Source organism: Triturus cristatus, chromosome 1_2 (genome assembly GCF_964204655.1).
Source record: "Triturus cristatus chromosome 1_2, aTriCri1.1, whole genome shotgun sequence".
NCBI classification, from domain to species: domain Eukaryota; kingdom Metazoa; phylum Chordata; class Amphibia; order Caudata; family Salamandridae; genus Triturus; species Triturus cristatus.
In genome coordinates, this window is record NC_140580.1 from 107,330,776 (window position 1) to 107,347,232 (window position 16,457).

The window sequence follows — 16,457 nt, forward strand, 5'->3', positions numbered from 1 at the left end:
CCTGCGTCAAACAAAGATTGAAGCTGGTTTTAAGATAAAGCTTAAGACCTGGCTTTATTCTCACTAATCACCATCCGTATCTGCCTCTTTTCACAGACCGTATTGCGCCGGGACACTCTTGAGTAGCCGTGCACTTTACGAATTCCTTCACAATCACAATCTTTTGGAGGACCGTAAGATAGATCAACCCCATTTCACAACAGTTAAAACAGCACCTGTGTTTTTAAATGTCAAGAGACAATACAGTTTGTGATAAAAGATATACAGCTATTATTATTGTTATTATAAAATACATGGGATTCTGCAATCTCTGTAGAAATTTACATCTCTAATTCCGTCATAATCGGTGACTTGTGATGCAACCAGTCGCCAATTATAAAGAAAAGAAGTCAGAACTCAATTGTAATTGGTTATTAAAGTCGAGTTCTGACCTCACAATGCCTGCTGCCAGAGCCAGCAGCCGAGGTGAAATACCAGTCAGGTCACAGAGCAGCTGTTTAAAGCAACGAAAATGAAATTTGGGCCTTCTTTCTTCTGCTCTATTTTTCTAGCTTACAGTAACAAGCAAAAAGAACACCTTTATTATTTGCACTCCCTAGATAAGTTATAAAAAAGTTAGAACCTAAGGTGCTTTTGCAGCTTTTTTTTTTTAAACCCGACTTGTATTGAACTGTTTCTAATAGCGTTTTACAGCAAATGTCTAACAGGTGTTTGATGTTTTAAAGTTAGCACTAGAGGTTCTATTTTTATTCTTCATATTTGCACACAGGCTCTCTTCCATATAAAAGAGCTATGCATCAAGGTTTTAAGTGATTTGTGGGAAAGGTGATGGAGTGACCATGTATTATATGGGATAAACTACCCCCTGCCATACATTACAAGGATATTGTAAGTTACCTCAGAGCTCCATATTCTTATAAAGGAACTCGACCTTCGGCCTCGTTCCTACATATGGTTATGGAACTCCTCGGTGACTTGCAATAGCCTCATAATGTGCGGCAGGGAGTGCTTTATCCCTTATATTAATAGTAGTAGTAACAATAGTATTATCATCATCATTAGTAGTAGTAGTAGTAGTAGTAGCAGAAGCCATGGAGCCAAACAGATTGCACATTACCAACACCTGCTGTTACCATAGTATTGATTATTGTAAAAGGGTCTTGGGAGCGTTAAACTGTGTGTTCACAAGAAAGAATCTTTATAACCTGACTGTATTTTGTCTGTACTTGTAGAAAATGCTGAACTCTCTTCTGTTTTCCATGCTAAGCACCATGCCAGCATCTCAGGTGCACCTCATCACTGTGTTGTGGGTTCACACTACATCCGGAGAGATTTGCTACAATACGTATGCAGACTTCAGCACTATATGATTATCATAAACAAGGCAATAAAACAAACTGAGTGATGGCCAGAAAGCCTGTCGTTCTTTGCCTAACCTTAATCGGAGTGTGGTGCTGGATGAATGGATGGATGCATGCATGTTACTTTGCAGGGCTCTGCAGGTTATGGTTCTAGGCTAGTACACTATGCATTTCTGGAAATGTTATCAGAACTTGAGAAGATGCAATCCTAGGCTAAAGAAATTCAGGCCAGTTTCACAGCAGATACAGGCCAGGTTCAGAGAATGTGCATGCTCCTTTGAAAGGAGATGCAGGGCCAGTTTGAAAATATGTAGACCCAGCTAAGAAAAGATCCAGCATGTGTCTTTTAGATGAGATACCATTCCAGTTAACATCTATTAAAACTTCCCATAGACACTCACCCCTTAGCTCGTCCTTGATGTGTGTCAGAAGGGGCGAGAAGACTCCAAGCTGAGGGGTCACACTGTCCAGTATCGCAAACACCTGCTTGATCCGAGCCTCGGTTGGTTTCTGGAAGAAAACCGCTTTCTTGTCATCCAGCAACTGAAGTAAGTATTGATTAGCTGGAGGAGAAATTATATAAAGTCTGCCCATCACAAGTGAAAGAAATGAAAAAAACCTAAAGATGGAATAAGCCACATTGTTCCATTTACATCACATTGTTTCCCGATCTTGTGTCCCTTTATATCTCTAAATTAATACCTCTTCATTAAAATACGTTTCATGCGCAGCAAATATCATAAGAGATCGCAAGCATCACAGAAACAAACAGGGCAAAACGTCTCCTTCACATCTAGTTTAAGATATTTACAGGTGTAGGATATGCCTTCTTAAGAAAGCAGAGTAAAGAGGTGACCGCTGTAGACAGTCCCTTTCCACCACCAGAATACTGTGTTCATTGGTTACTCCACTGTGATTGATTGCAGGTCCACAGGGTGAAGACACAACAAGAACATTGAAGAGTGGAAGTAGGTTACTCTTACAAGGGACATGGGGTTGTGAGGGGTGCACAAATCATATTTTTGTGCAGGAATCCACACTTCCATTATCTGATCGACGAGTTGAATTCTGTTGTCTTTAAACTTCATAAAGACCAACTTCATGTTAAAAAATTTTGGAAGCAAGTTTATTCTCTAAATCTCATCCTGTTGATGTCCAGTGCGAACCTGTGCACGTGACTCTGATAAAAACATTTGAGTTGGCCTAGGCCAGTTTGACAGTATTTGTAAAGCACCCCGGTGCTCAGATCTCATTCGATTAACACCATCGCAGGGAGGGACTTCTCCAATTAATAGGTCACCTCACATTTTTTTTTGCAGTTTAAATTTTTATTAAAATAAATATGTAAAAACCTTACATTTAAGAATAGAATTGTTTAAAAGATTGATCTTGTGTATAATGGATAAATAAATATTATATGAAAAAACAAAAATTATACTGAATTTAAACCAATAACTTAATTAAATATTTATGTGCTAGATTTGTGGAAGATAATCACAGAAAACAGGGAAAGGGAAAGAAAGAGAAGAAATGGGGTGGTGGATGAAAGGAAGGAAAGGTAGGAAATAAATATATAGTAAATCATTCCAAAAATATACATACTAAATCATTCCAAAAATATACACAGTTAGCTTATCAATATGTACTATACCGTACGTCACTGTGATATATTCTTTACTTTGTCAAAACAATTGTACACTGAAGGACAAATAAATGACATGTTTTAAACCACTGATTCCCTGATTACAAGATCATTTAGCATGAGTATTCACACTCTATTTCCCTAACACTACAGGAGTAATTAATAAGTGATTGTAAATAAAAACAATTGTGTTTGAGTAGTATTGGCAACACAGAATGATTTCTGTACTTTCCCCTATAGTCTATTCCAAAGGTCTGTGGACTAGAAAACATTAAGATCAGATTCCCAATATAGTTCTGTTTTTGATTTTAGCCTATTAATAATAGCAACATTAAGAAACTTAATTATTGAACATCTGCAAAAGTTCAGATAACACAATTTTTTAACATCGGATTAACCCAAATAAGATTTAATCGTTTCTAAGTCTTCCCAAAAAAAAAAGATCTTTTGATTACTTTAATATTATTGTACCATAAAGAAGAATTCATGAAATTAACTTTCTTCCCTTCATAATAAGTTGTAGTATTTTACTTGTAAATGCTCGTTTTTGTTTTAGAGTGAGGTGATATGGAATATAACTCTATACATCCATAAAAGTTTAAGGAAATCTTCCTCAAAAGATAACCAATGGGTGGCTTGTCTCAGACAAAAAGTATGATAATGATTAAAATTAACTCCTCCCTCTTGTTTATTCATTCTTAGCCTTGAAAGAGATACTCTGTACGTTTTATAACTCCATAAAAACTTTAATAAAAATCGAATCAATCTTCGTGAAATGTACTTGGGTATTACAACATGAATCATACCAAAGATTCCATCTTAAAGTTAAAGTATCAAGTTTGTTCATGGTGTCATCAAATTAATCTTCACAACTGAGATAGTGAACTATATCCCTAAATATTTAAACTTAAGTTCTGGCCATTTCGTCCAGACTGCGACTCATACAGTTCAATTATTTGCATTGTGTCTATGATCATCCCTCAAGGCTGTAGCGCATGAGCAGAACCCGTTTGACAGCTTGGCAGCACTGCAATATTCCTGAGCAGATTCCTATACACCATATGGAGCTGTTCCATCATTGGTACATACTGGGCTAGCATACACTCACCGCTGGACGGGAATACCAGGATAAAAAAGTCAATTAAAACTAGGAGTAGCCTTGCAGTAGATTATAGATGGATGGAAGGGGAGCAGCAGCGCTCACATATTTACTGGTCTAGGCTTCTTGATTGCAAAACAGTGGTAAACCATTGCTCCCTCTACCGTGGGTGAGGGGAGGCATAGACAGATGCGCCCTGGTGGAGGATGTAATTTGTACAGCTAGAGGCTGCCCAGCTAAAATACCAACGAAGGTGTTCTAAATGGACACAGCAAAACAATGTTTGATGAGCTGGAAACTGACCACTCCACATGTAGCATCGACCATAGCCACAATCAGTGGTACAGGCAAGTGTGATGGTCTTATGCAAACTAAAGAAGAATTATATCCATTTCTTAATGTAGCATTTATATATGATAGTGTTAGTGTAAATGCAAATAAAAAGAGATGTATAAAAATATATGTATTTAAACTTAGACAGATTCCAGGAGAACCTCCAATCTACAAATTACTTTTTAAGACAACATTTATTATACGGAATTATCTCACATTTGTCAAAATTCAATGTACAACCCAACAAAATAGAATAGTTATACACTTCTGCAAAAAAATGTAGGATATGAAATGTCAGTTAGTATTGTAAAGTAAAATGTGATCTACATAAACGGATAGTTTAGGTTGCCTTTCGCATTATGCATATCTGGATATTTCTTTATTTTGCTGACGTCTAGAGATAAATGCCTCTTTGCAGCGGGGAATAATTAAATAAGATACCATTAGCAAAAATAGCCGCTTTTGGAGAGGTAATAGTAATTAACTAGAATCTCAAATTTTTCATCTAAAGCCAAACCAACTCAGCGTCCTAAAAACAAATTGCCATTCTATCCTATCAAATGCTTTCTCAAAGACTAAAGTAACTGCCGCTAAACAACATGAAAACTTTCATACTTTACTTAAAATATCAAAGACAACTCTATTATCAGAAGAAAAACAACCTTTAACAAACCCAGACTGTTTTATTCCAATAAGTTTGTGTAAAATAGGATCAATTCGTAAGACCAAAGTTTTTGCAAATATCTTGTAATGCACATTGGCTAACGAGCTGGGTTTCTAATTTTTGCAAAACTTTAAATCTGAATTTTCTTAGGGGAGTAAGACAAATCATAGCCTTGCGAAAAGAATCCCGAGCAGACTTAGAATGTGCAAAAGAATTAAATAAATCCAAAAGTTTAGGCAATTAGATCTTGGAAAACTGGGACTACAATTCTAGTGTGAAACCACCCGGTGCTGGTGCTCATTTCACTCATGAAACTATCATTCTCTAGGGATGTGAATTCTAATATAATCTAATTTAGGTTTTTTTAAGAGACTGTAAATAAGTGTTAATCTCTGTTTCTGAAGGTGTGTATTCTAAGGTGTAGATGTCTTAATAATATGTTACAAATTAATTTAGAAGACCCAAATATTTATATAGAGGTAGATCCTTATAAATTATGATATGATCTATCTTAGTCCGATCACTACTAAATTTCAGATCAATGCTAATAATTTCCCCAGATTTATTTTGTCCACCATAATATTAACATTCCTCCTAAGTAAACAAGTAGATGCACCGTTAATAGTACATTTATTATATTGTAGGTAAGCTTTCATCAAATGATTTAATGAAACATTAGATATTGAGTGATGATATGAATATTCATGCTTTTTAATATTATCTGATAGTATACTTGATTCCTTTTCGGCTGTATTTGAAAAAAAAAATTGAAACAAATTGAATAATAAAGCCTTGTGCTGCTTTAAGGAATACCAAAAGTTAGACAGAAGTATTGAGGGGAAGATAACATGCACAAAATGTATCACTGAACTTCTCAAATCCACAGATGAAGTTGGGGGTCATGTAACAAAGAGTTATTAAATCTCCACCTTCTCGGATGAGCTTGAAGGGCGTTAAATCATAGTCAGTGAATACTGGGGCACGATCTGATATATGAATAGCACTAAGCTTTGCATTTATTAGGGTCTGGATAAACTATTACTCACAAATATGTAATCAATTTGGGATTGTGTAGTTTACACCCGGCTCACTTGGTGTAGCGATTATGTTCCATAAAACAACCCTCTGTAAGGTTAGGTATTCTAAGGTGGAGTCCCTCGGTAGAATATGTCCTTCTCTCAGACTCCATATCTGGCAAACAATGGATGCTTGCTAGCATCTATCTCCCTCCTGACCTACTGGACGGTTCCCAGCATACACCACAGCCTTGGCTGATACTCTCCCCGATTCCCTAGAAATAGGAGGGGATTTGAATGCAATTATGGACAAACATGTAGATGTTTAGCATTTGAGGCCCTCTACAGCATATCGGCCCTCTGGTTTCACAAGACTGGCCGAAGATATGAGACTTTCTGATGTATGGCATGAGTGTAAGAGTGGGGAGAAGGGATTTTCATTCCACGCAATGGCACACAACACATTCACCCGAGTTAATAACTTCTTCATACCACACAACATGATCTCAGATGTCACTGAGCTAACCTTACTTCCCTTGCAAGATCGATTAACACAATCTCCAAAATACAGCACATTGGAGGCCAGGTTAATGATGGAACCCCTAGGCAAGAAATATATCAAACAAATCTACTGTACACTACTGTCTAACAGCTCAGACCCATTGTTTCCCTTACGAGAAGCATGGCCTGCAGATGTGTGCTCGCTCGATGATGATGATGACTGGATAGAAGCCAGTGTGACAACCTGCACACTAGTCATATGGGCTAGGCTTTGAAACTTATTATTCAGCTTCTCTATTTCCATAGATATGTTATACCACTGACTGTTTACACCAGATTAACATCCTCCTCTGCCCCAATTTGCACTAGATGTTAATCCTCACACGGCACCCTCTTACAACATGGTCTGAGAATCTTCTGTCACCAAACAGTATTGGAAACAAATCCAATGGGAAATGAAGTATGGGAAGGAAATGAGAAGTCTCCCCCCTTCGCCCTCCAGTGTGGGGTTCCCCAGGGCTCGTCGTTGAGCCCTACATTATTTAACGTCTATATGGCCCCCCTGGAGGATGTGGTTTCTCCGTTTGGCTTTAACATCATCAGCTACGCGGATGATACACAGATGGTGGTGGGGCTCTCTCAGCTAGAGAAAGAACCAGCGGTGCTTCATTCCTGTTTGGAGGAAGTGTTTGGGTGGATGTGTAATTCATCCCTTAAATTGAACGGCTCTAAGACCGAGCTCATGATTTTGGGTCAATCCTCCTTCGCCTTGTCCCCCAGTAGTTGGCCCGACTGCATGGGTGTTCCTCCCAGCCCGAAGAAGGAGATTAAGAGCCTGGGGGTGTGGCTGGAGCAGGACCTGACGTTCAGAACACATGCCAAAAAGACAGCCGGTGTATGCTTCGGTATGCTCCGGTCAGCCCGCAGGATTCTTTCACTCCTTCCTGAGGCCCCCCGTAAGTTGCTCATTCAGGGGCTCATAATTTCGAGGCTGGACTACAGTAATGTACTTTTCTTGGGCGCGCCGGAATCCACATTCAAGAAATTGCAGCAGGTGCAGAATGCGGCAGCCAGACTGCTGACTAATGTTCCCAGAAGACAGTCTGCCAAACCAGCACTGAAGGCGCTGCACTGGCTCCCGGTGCGGGAAAGAGTAACTTTTAAAGCACTCTGCATGGCACAGAAGAGTCTGCAGGGGAAGGGCCCAGCGATTCTCAGGAACATGATCCAACCCTATAAGGCAGCAAGGGCTCTTCGCTCGGATCATAAATTTCTCCTCCAGTCTTTTAGGGTAAGGCGTGCCCGCACTGGAGGGAGAAGGTTCTCAGTGAATACGGCTTCCGCCTGGAACTCGCTTCCACTTAGCCTGCGGGCAGAGAGTAACACTCTGCGTTTCCGCAAACTATTAAAAACTCATCTGTTCCCGGTCTAAAGGGCCACGCGTTGGGTGGTGGTCTGATCTATGGATAGCGCTGGGATGCCCAAGGGTAACCGTGCGCGATATAAAACTCCAAATAATAATAATAATAATACCTCAGAACTGGGGTTTTCCAGTTAACTTGATACCTAAAATTGCCCTCCTGGGGATTATGGAGGATATAGGAAGCATACTGACCCAACGTATTAGATACTTTCTGGCCAAACGGATATTGCAAAAACACTGAAGAGCCTGACATCTTCCCACACTGAAAGACTGTCTCATTGGTGCACCCTCGAACAGGCAGTTTATAAGATTAGAGGGTGTGTAGCCAAGCATGAAATGGTATGGGGACTCTGAAAAGGGGATGTGTAATTTGTCCTTTTTTTCTGATATTGTAGCTGTGTGCCACCCCATTGCCCCTCCCCGCACCCTCAAGCCATTGTTTCTAGGTGGGGATTTCTGCTGTGACTAGAGTGAGGATGTTTTAAATGTTAGGTGCATGACTACGGTATTTCACTGGAACGTTTCTAGCTGATATGCAGCACTTGTAGCAGTTTCATTATATGTTATTTAATGGATGCGATGAATATTATATGTATGAATATTATGTGTATCCAAAAAAAAACAAAATAGCTGGGAAGAAAATCAATTTGGGATTGAGATCGGTGACCTGGGGAGAAAAAAAGTTCATTCCCTTAAAGCTGGATTACATTGTCTCCATACAATTACAAAGGAGCTAAGAAGTTCTGGGTATTGTTGAACACAACTATTCATGCATTTTATTGTGGAACAAATTTGACTTGGAGTTCCTATCTAGCATAGGGTCAAACAATTATTACAAAGCTTTATTATTATAAAACAGACTACATGATCTCTTAAGCGACACAGGATAGGGGCATGCGGTAATAACTGCATATATTTAATATTGATAGTAGCATCTTATATTGCCAAGTCACACGGACTTTAGTTTAGTTATTTAGAAATCTGTATCTTCAGCGTTGTCAGAAGTCAGCAAGTATTTAGTCAAAGGGACCCATGTGTTTTTGGATAGGGGGTCAAAAGTTTGGTTACAATCTCTCCCTTAATTAAAATACTGCCTTTTATAATCTAATACGTTTTCAGCAATTTTATTCCAAAAGTAATTATTCACCGCTTAAGGACCATAAACTGTAAACATTGTAATCAGTATTTTATTGGCAAGCAATTCAACAGCAATCGACCTTCCTTGCATATCACTATGTTGATATGTCATTGCAACATTGAGATTTTCATGACATAAGATTATTGTTCCATTCTTTTTCTGCATGGCAGAGGAAATTATACCCTCGAAGCATCGATTTAGTTTTCAAGCTGCTGATAAATGTGTTTCTTTTAATAAAGCTATGTCTGTGCTGAGTTTCGCAAAGCATGAACGAACTCTGTCTCTATGTAGGTTCATTTAACAGATCCCCACACTGTTTTTGAAATTGTACTTTTGTCCAACTTTTTGGAGAGAGCCTAAAAGCCTAAAAGGGTATGTTGCTTGTGCTATGAAAACCTACAAAATGAACAAACAATTTCGTGTTTAAACGTACAATGCTATCAAAGAAGAAGTTGTGGTGGGGCAGTTTAGGGAGTTGAATTGGTATTGCACCCCAGTTTCAACAGGCACATCAAGATGGTCTTAGCACTCGCCAAGCCACAGAAGGATGCCCAATATGCTTCAGCTTGGGCAGTGATTACTGCCACTACACTGAAGGCCATACCTTATGATGTCAGAACGAATATGATAGCATTTGGACTGCTCTAGATTGTCTCAGGAACACCTTATTATCTGGTCCCAAACAATCGTCCATCCCTCCCCCAAAAGCCACCTTGCATAACAGCGCATAAGTCAAATTCATCAGTGACTTTGATCATACCACTACAGGTTGTTCAAATAACACTGGTTCTCAACTGCCATTTCATCAAAATGACTCACGTCTGTGAAACATTAATTTATTGTGATCAACCCTCGCATCACAAGTAGAAATACAGGGTGGCGCTGTATTCCAAAAGAAAACATGATCAATGTTCTCTCTGGATTGGAAACATCAAATCCAAGATGGTGCAAAAAAGTTTTCAATTTTTTAAAGAATGGCAAATATTAGCAATAAGGTATGGAATGTACACTATTATTTATACATTTGGTATAGGAAAAATCACACTTTTATTTACGGTAGAGTGGTGGCACCAAAGTTAAGCAGTGGAGTGTGACTAGTTATGGGTGCGTGCAGAAAATGTGAAAAACAGTGTAGCACCAAAATACCCATCTTGGAAAGAGAGTTGCAGGGTTATAATGGTTGGTTTCAATTTCCTGACTCATGGTTTTCACTGTTTTTCATCAAGTGAATAGAGGATGAAGGGGCCTGGTGAATTGGAGATCTGGGCACCAGTACAGCTTACAGTAAAGAAGAAGCTTAGTTCACAGTGGAAATATCTCTTCCTATTTGCAGGGTGTAGTTGTCGGGATATTTTTACATTCAGTTCCCAGATTCTCATAATATAATTCTCTATTTGGGCTTGAATGTTAATACCGGTTATGTACAGCAGATTGATACGAGAAGGGGGCAGTAAGAAGCACCATCTAAAAAAAAGTTTTATTAAGATTGCTTTAATACGGTTTCAGCAAGAAGTCGTCCATTCTGCTAGTGAGCAACCAGGTTGTCTTTGGGGTTAGAAACTACCGGTTGAAAAAAAAAACCAAATACAAGCACTTCATAGGTTAGGTGGTAAACCTAGAGCATGACAGCAGGTACTTAAAGCTTCAAACATTCTTTCCTACAGCTCATATCTGGCCTATATGCTTCACGTATCTAGGATTACTCGCTCCAGGAGAGTCGAGATAACTTTACACAACGAATGCTACCCACGAAAGAAAGATGCCATAGCTTAGCCCTGGTATTCCTCACACATACTCAAAAGCAGAGTCTCCAGACTGTTCATGACCCCTGAATATCTGTTGTCAACAACCTCTCTAAGAGCATATCTGATAAGCATGTAATGTTCCTCTGCTCCGAAATTTGTTTTTGCCTTGTGTCTCTTCTGCATGTGGAGCTCTACCCTCTACAGCGGCCCTTCATGATCTTCATCAAAACTCCACAACATGATGGGATGCATCTAACAATGTAACGTGTCCACATGCTTGTGAAGGCCTAGGCCTTGATGAAGAAAGACTTTCGAGAAATACATTGGTGGCCCTGATAACATTTGATGAATGAATAGCAAATTGGTGTTGTGAGTATGTTCCTCAAAGTGTGCCTACTATCAACTGCAGTAGATATAAAAGTCCCCCTCATTAAAAAAGCTGGGACGTAAGGTGCGAGAAGGATTGACCGAAAGCACACCCATCTCCTGCCTCTGATCCTCAGCGCTGATGGTGGCACTAAATCACATGCTGGCAAGAGCCACTATTCCATACGAATAAACTGCATCTGGGCAATTAGGGAACAGATACCCTACATAACCTCACCAAGAAATGTGTACGTTGACAATGAGCATCATTTGCGACTAACAGCGGTTACACGCACGGGGCATAGCACAGGCACTTTTTATGCACTGCAGAGTTGTTCTATAGAACAGGTTCCCAGAAGACGGGATCATGGTAGCTACAACCAATGCGATTAGAGCTTGGTTGTAGAAGACTTAGAGATGCAGTAACTTCGGGCCTGCTACAACTGCACATCAAATAATTAGTGAGGTCTTTTGCAGATAGTGTCCCAGCCGCCATGTTTCGATTAGGAAGCTTATTTTGAGAAGCTTGGAAGGATTTTATTTCTTTAAAAGAAGTCTTTCTACTCTTTCCCCAGACAATAACTAAAACAACCCTCTGTCTGGTCTTTAGAACAAGGCTCAATACAGAGGACCTTGTGCATCCTTTGATCTCCATGCAGCATTTAAGTCTGTGACTCAGCGAACCAACACCTACGCAGCCATTAGTTATTGCCTACTGTTAACCTGGAATTCCAAACAGCATGCATGACTCTGCCCAGGCCCCACCGGCATTTTGGAGAGACAGGCCTGTCGTGGAATCTCTCTATTCCCTTATGAGTGGGATGGTCTGGAAGCAGCAAACACCAAGCCCCTCCTCCCCACAAGTAAGCAGAGGCTGGGTCTGAATCTAAAAAGCAGAAATCAGTAACTGTGCTTAAATAATTGATAACAATATTATCGTTCACTAGCTTTCACCGCCTAGCAGAAACACATTAGGACAATGCCAAGGCATACATCACTCGCCCATATACTGTAAAATCAATTCCCCATGCTAAATCAGAAAAGAGAATAAATGTCAAAGAAGGTCAATTACAGACCTCTCCTTGAATGTAAAAATAGAATAGAAATTCTAAGACCGTCTAAGTACCTTGAATTATGGTCACTATTTCACTTTCCCGCCCTCTGCCTCTGCCTCTACCTAGAGCTCTCCTGACTTGCAACGCAGCGTGGCCGTACGCGCAGAGTGGCCGTACGCTCCACATGTACGCACAGGAGGTAACTTCGGCTCATGTCACTGTCTGGATTACTTGTCCTACTGAAATTATGCTTACACCTTCGACAGAACTTTGAACATCCATCTAACTCAGTAACAATAAGGTATACATACAGTTAAATATCACTTTGCTCCTAATTGCCTCCAAGATACAACACTCGCATACATACTTACATCATAGCCCATCCCACAGGGTATGTTTCGCTCACACACAGAGACACAGACCAACATAGCTCTGCGATGCCACATGGCCAGCAACACCAGGCCTACATTAAGTTTAACTGCAGGGTAAAGGGCTTGCAACACTAGGAAGCAGTGGTCCTAATAGTCAGGAAATATCAAGTACCGGGCATCTGCAATTCTTAAATTTCAAAGGAAAAGTACCAGCACATCTCGGTAGCTAACAGCTACTATGAGAGGGTGAGTGCCTACAGTTTTATATTTCCATTTCAAACACTGCTCCTAGGGGATCCAAAGGCAATTAATAAAAGCCTCTGGCAGACCTCCCCGGCACCAAAACTGCAGAGTGTTGACTAATAGAGGATACATTTCCATCTGTATACAATATACAGAAAACAAACAATGTACAGCTACTGTTAAATCTGCTTATTGTTTTGTTGTTCCTCTTGGCGGTCAGTTTATCGATACAATAGCCCTGAAGTGGAGGGCTCCCAATCTCCCGAGGTTGAGTTTGTGTTAGGCAACAGTTTGGACTCTGCACTACAGAACAAATAACGACCACAGTCAGGGACAGCCTCACCAATCTAAGAGGTGCGGACTCCCATCCATAATCACATAAAGAAGTAGTCCTCAGGTGTGCACTCGCACCTCCCACACAACTAATCCTCACTGCTGGAGTAGGACTGTCCTCTTGATCAGTTTGACTGGCGTTGACCCTGACCAATAAGCTGATGGGATACCAATGATGCTTGGTTGTTAGTGTTTGGGTGGAGAGCATCTTGGTTCCATTGCATTTGAGCCTATTGGAGACGTGGGGGCTGGTTGAAGGTTTTATTGTAGAATACGTTTGTGGACTCGGAGAAGAAAATGCTGTATTCAATCATATCAATGTACCTCTGAGTTATGCGAAATGTTGATTCTGTCTGCTTCATGGTACAGAAACTGGACATAATGCTGTTAAAAAAAAAATTCACGCCCTGAACTGAATATATATGTCTCATGCTCTTTGTACTTATGGATCACAGGAGCAAAATACCTCAACAGCCGCATACACTCTCACCAACTCACCAGACACCTACGCTCTGCCTCACTCTCGCTCACACACACTCCCCGCATCCACAAAAGCAAAACTGGAGGTCGCTCATTCTCCTACATCGCACCCAAGACATGGAACAACCTCCCACAACACATCAGAGCCTCCTCACTTCTTGAGTTCCACAAGAAGCTGAAGTTATGGCTCTTCATAAAAGCACCTTAGGGCCATACACCCAAACACTTCGTACAAGCACCTCTATACCAACTCGGGTGATTAGTGCGCTATACAAATCAACTTAACATAACATATGCATGAATACTCTAAGAACTTGATGAGCATGTGTGTGATACATCTATATGCATGGATCATGCAAGCCCTCCACTCATTACATGCATGTTGCATGTGTTCCTTTCTTCACATCTAAGTGTCTATACCCTTGGAGAAATACTAATGCAGACTTGTCCTTTTGAAATCAGGTCGCAAAAACGTGTTCTATCTTCATCGTAAACATCTCCTTAAATGACTTCTGCAACAGCATCTACAAGCTTGTTCCAGTCAAGATCATGGCTAAGCTCCGATGAGCTAAAAATAACGCAGCCCGTCTCAGCCATGGTCCATATCCAACCACCCCCAATGGAAGGTCACTCCATGAGCTCCTGGTCCATCAAAGTGCAGAACAGAGGACCCTCTGCAGCACTTTGAAATTGAGCAAAGCCCTGAAGAACACCCTGCTCGGCAGGCATCTATCAGTATCCTAGCTACCAGCCACGGCCAGCCTGACCATCGTCCATTTACATTCCTCTGCTCCTCGCCCTCTGGCTCCATTCCCTTTGCACTTGCTAAGGGCGCTGAAGTGGCCACCAGGCAATCTAAGTATAAACATGATTTAAATCCAACATGGCTTGGACAATGTATGGCTAATGCCCCCTATATTTATTAGGGAAAATGTCTGGCCCGAATTCCAACATATATTGAACATCTATGCAACACATACAATGAAACCTTTATTCCTAATGCTCTTTGTAAGCATGAAACATGTATTTTCCACGTTTTTTACAGTTATGCCCCAGACTCATTTCAGGTATGGAAAATATATTGCTCTTTGCATTTATGCACAATTTTCTTTCAATGGCATAACCTATACCATCCCTACATGCATACATCACCCATGTTCTTCATACCACTGTCAAGGCTTAGCAGGGGATGTTTAGACACAATGCTGTATGGTTGGAACACTTCTTCACACTAGCCTTGTATGGGCGATTCAAACTATTTATTAGTTGGCTTGGTCCTGCATCCTCGGCTAGGGAAGAGTCAGGTATTTACTTTCTTCTGTGATCTTGGATATTTCTTGTCCTTGCCAGGAAGTACATCATTCAATAGCTTGTGCGGAGGATAACATTTCTTTTTTTTCGTCTAGGGGGAATGATGAGCCAAGTTGCCAGTCTAGAACAGAAGGTGCCTTCTGTGGGTATCATTGGAGCCCTATATTGTTAAAGGAAGAGACAATGCCATGGATGACCCTGTTGGCAATGGAAAGGGCTTTGATGGCAGGGTGCCTGGCTACAGGGAGTGAGTGAAGCACTTGAAGTACTAAGGTAATGTGTTTCCACGGGTGACGTAGTAGGAAGAGTCTTGATTGTTTTGAATCCTTTGCAGTCTCAGCGACCGTTTGCATTGTCTAACTGAGACATGACAATGGTGATAGTGGCCTGCAGCTCCTGAGAGAAAACTGCATATGAGTACATGTATCAAAGACTTTGCATATTGTAAGTGGCACTTCTTGTGCATAAGTCTCAAATTTGTCACTTCAGTGGATATTGCTGGTGAAGGGCAGATTCCTATGTTCTATAAGTTTGCTGGTATTTCTTCCATGCTCCAGTTTCCATGCTTCCATACTCCAGATGTTTGGATTTCAGTTTTGGAAGAGTTAAGTTTAAGGTGGTTACTCAGCATCCATTAACCAATGAATAGCATGCAGAGATAACGTCCTGAGGATTCTTGGGATTTTCCAGTTTTCAAGGGATCTGCTTATCATCAGCATAATTCTACCATGCTAAATGTAAAGACTTGAGGTCTGGTAGTGGTGCGATGCACAGTTTTAACAAGAGAAGTGAGATGACCCCAGAGTCGCTGGTGAATTTATCGGAGATGAACTGGAGCAATAAGATAATACTAGGCCTGTCAATGACAGGAAGGGACCCAGCCTAGGATGCCTCAATAGATTCAAAGTTACTGTGTTCATTTAAACTCAGAAGTAGGGATCTGGTGGTGAACCGTGTCAAAGGTGTCAAAGGTGTCAAAAAGATGCGGCAGTAACAGTGCAGTCAATACATTTCTATCCACTGTCATTTTAAAGTCCTCCCAAATGTATAACCATGAGGATTCAGTGCCTCTCCTTAGGTGGAAGCCCTGTTGATAGACAAAGAGCAGGTTAGTTCCATCTTTTAGGTCAGAGGTCTGAGAGAAGACAGCTCTTCCAATCAGAGTAAGGTCTTGCTTACTTTTTAGAAGTGCTGAGAATTATGGAATTTTTCACAGACTAATGACTCATGTCCAGTGTGATAACCCTTAAACCAGTCGCAGGATGCTGTTCTTGGTCTGGGAGGACCTTGCCTGGCAGTTCGGGCCGGCCTATTTCCACGGGGAGCAGGGTTAAGACTGATTTGGCTGGGTCCAAACTGGAATGGCATGGTGAGCA

The 16,457-nt window shown here is 40.7% G+C and overlaps 1 protein-coding gene across 2 annotated transcripts in view; it reads right to left on the minus strand.

The window, feature by feature from the left end:
* The window catches only part of LOC146866908 (uncharacterized), a 783,565-nt gene that overhangs the window by 743,711 nt on the left and 23,397 nt on the right, over nucleotides 1-16,457 (minus strand). For both annotated transcript variants that reach the window (XM_085603053.1, XM_085603047.1), the window contains exon 3: nucleotides 1,763-1,924. In XM_085603053.1, the coding sequence (XP_085459179.1) occupies nucleotides 1,763-1,924 (162 nt within the window). The remainder of the gene's footprint in view (nucleotides 1-1,762; nucleotides 1,925-16,457) is intronic.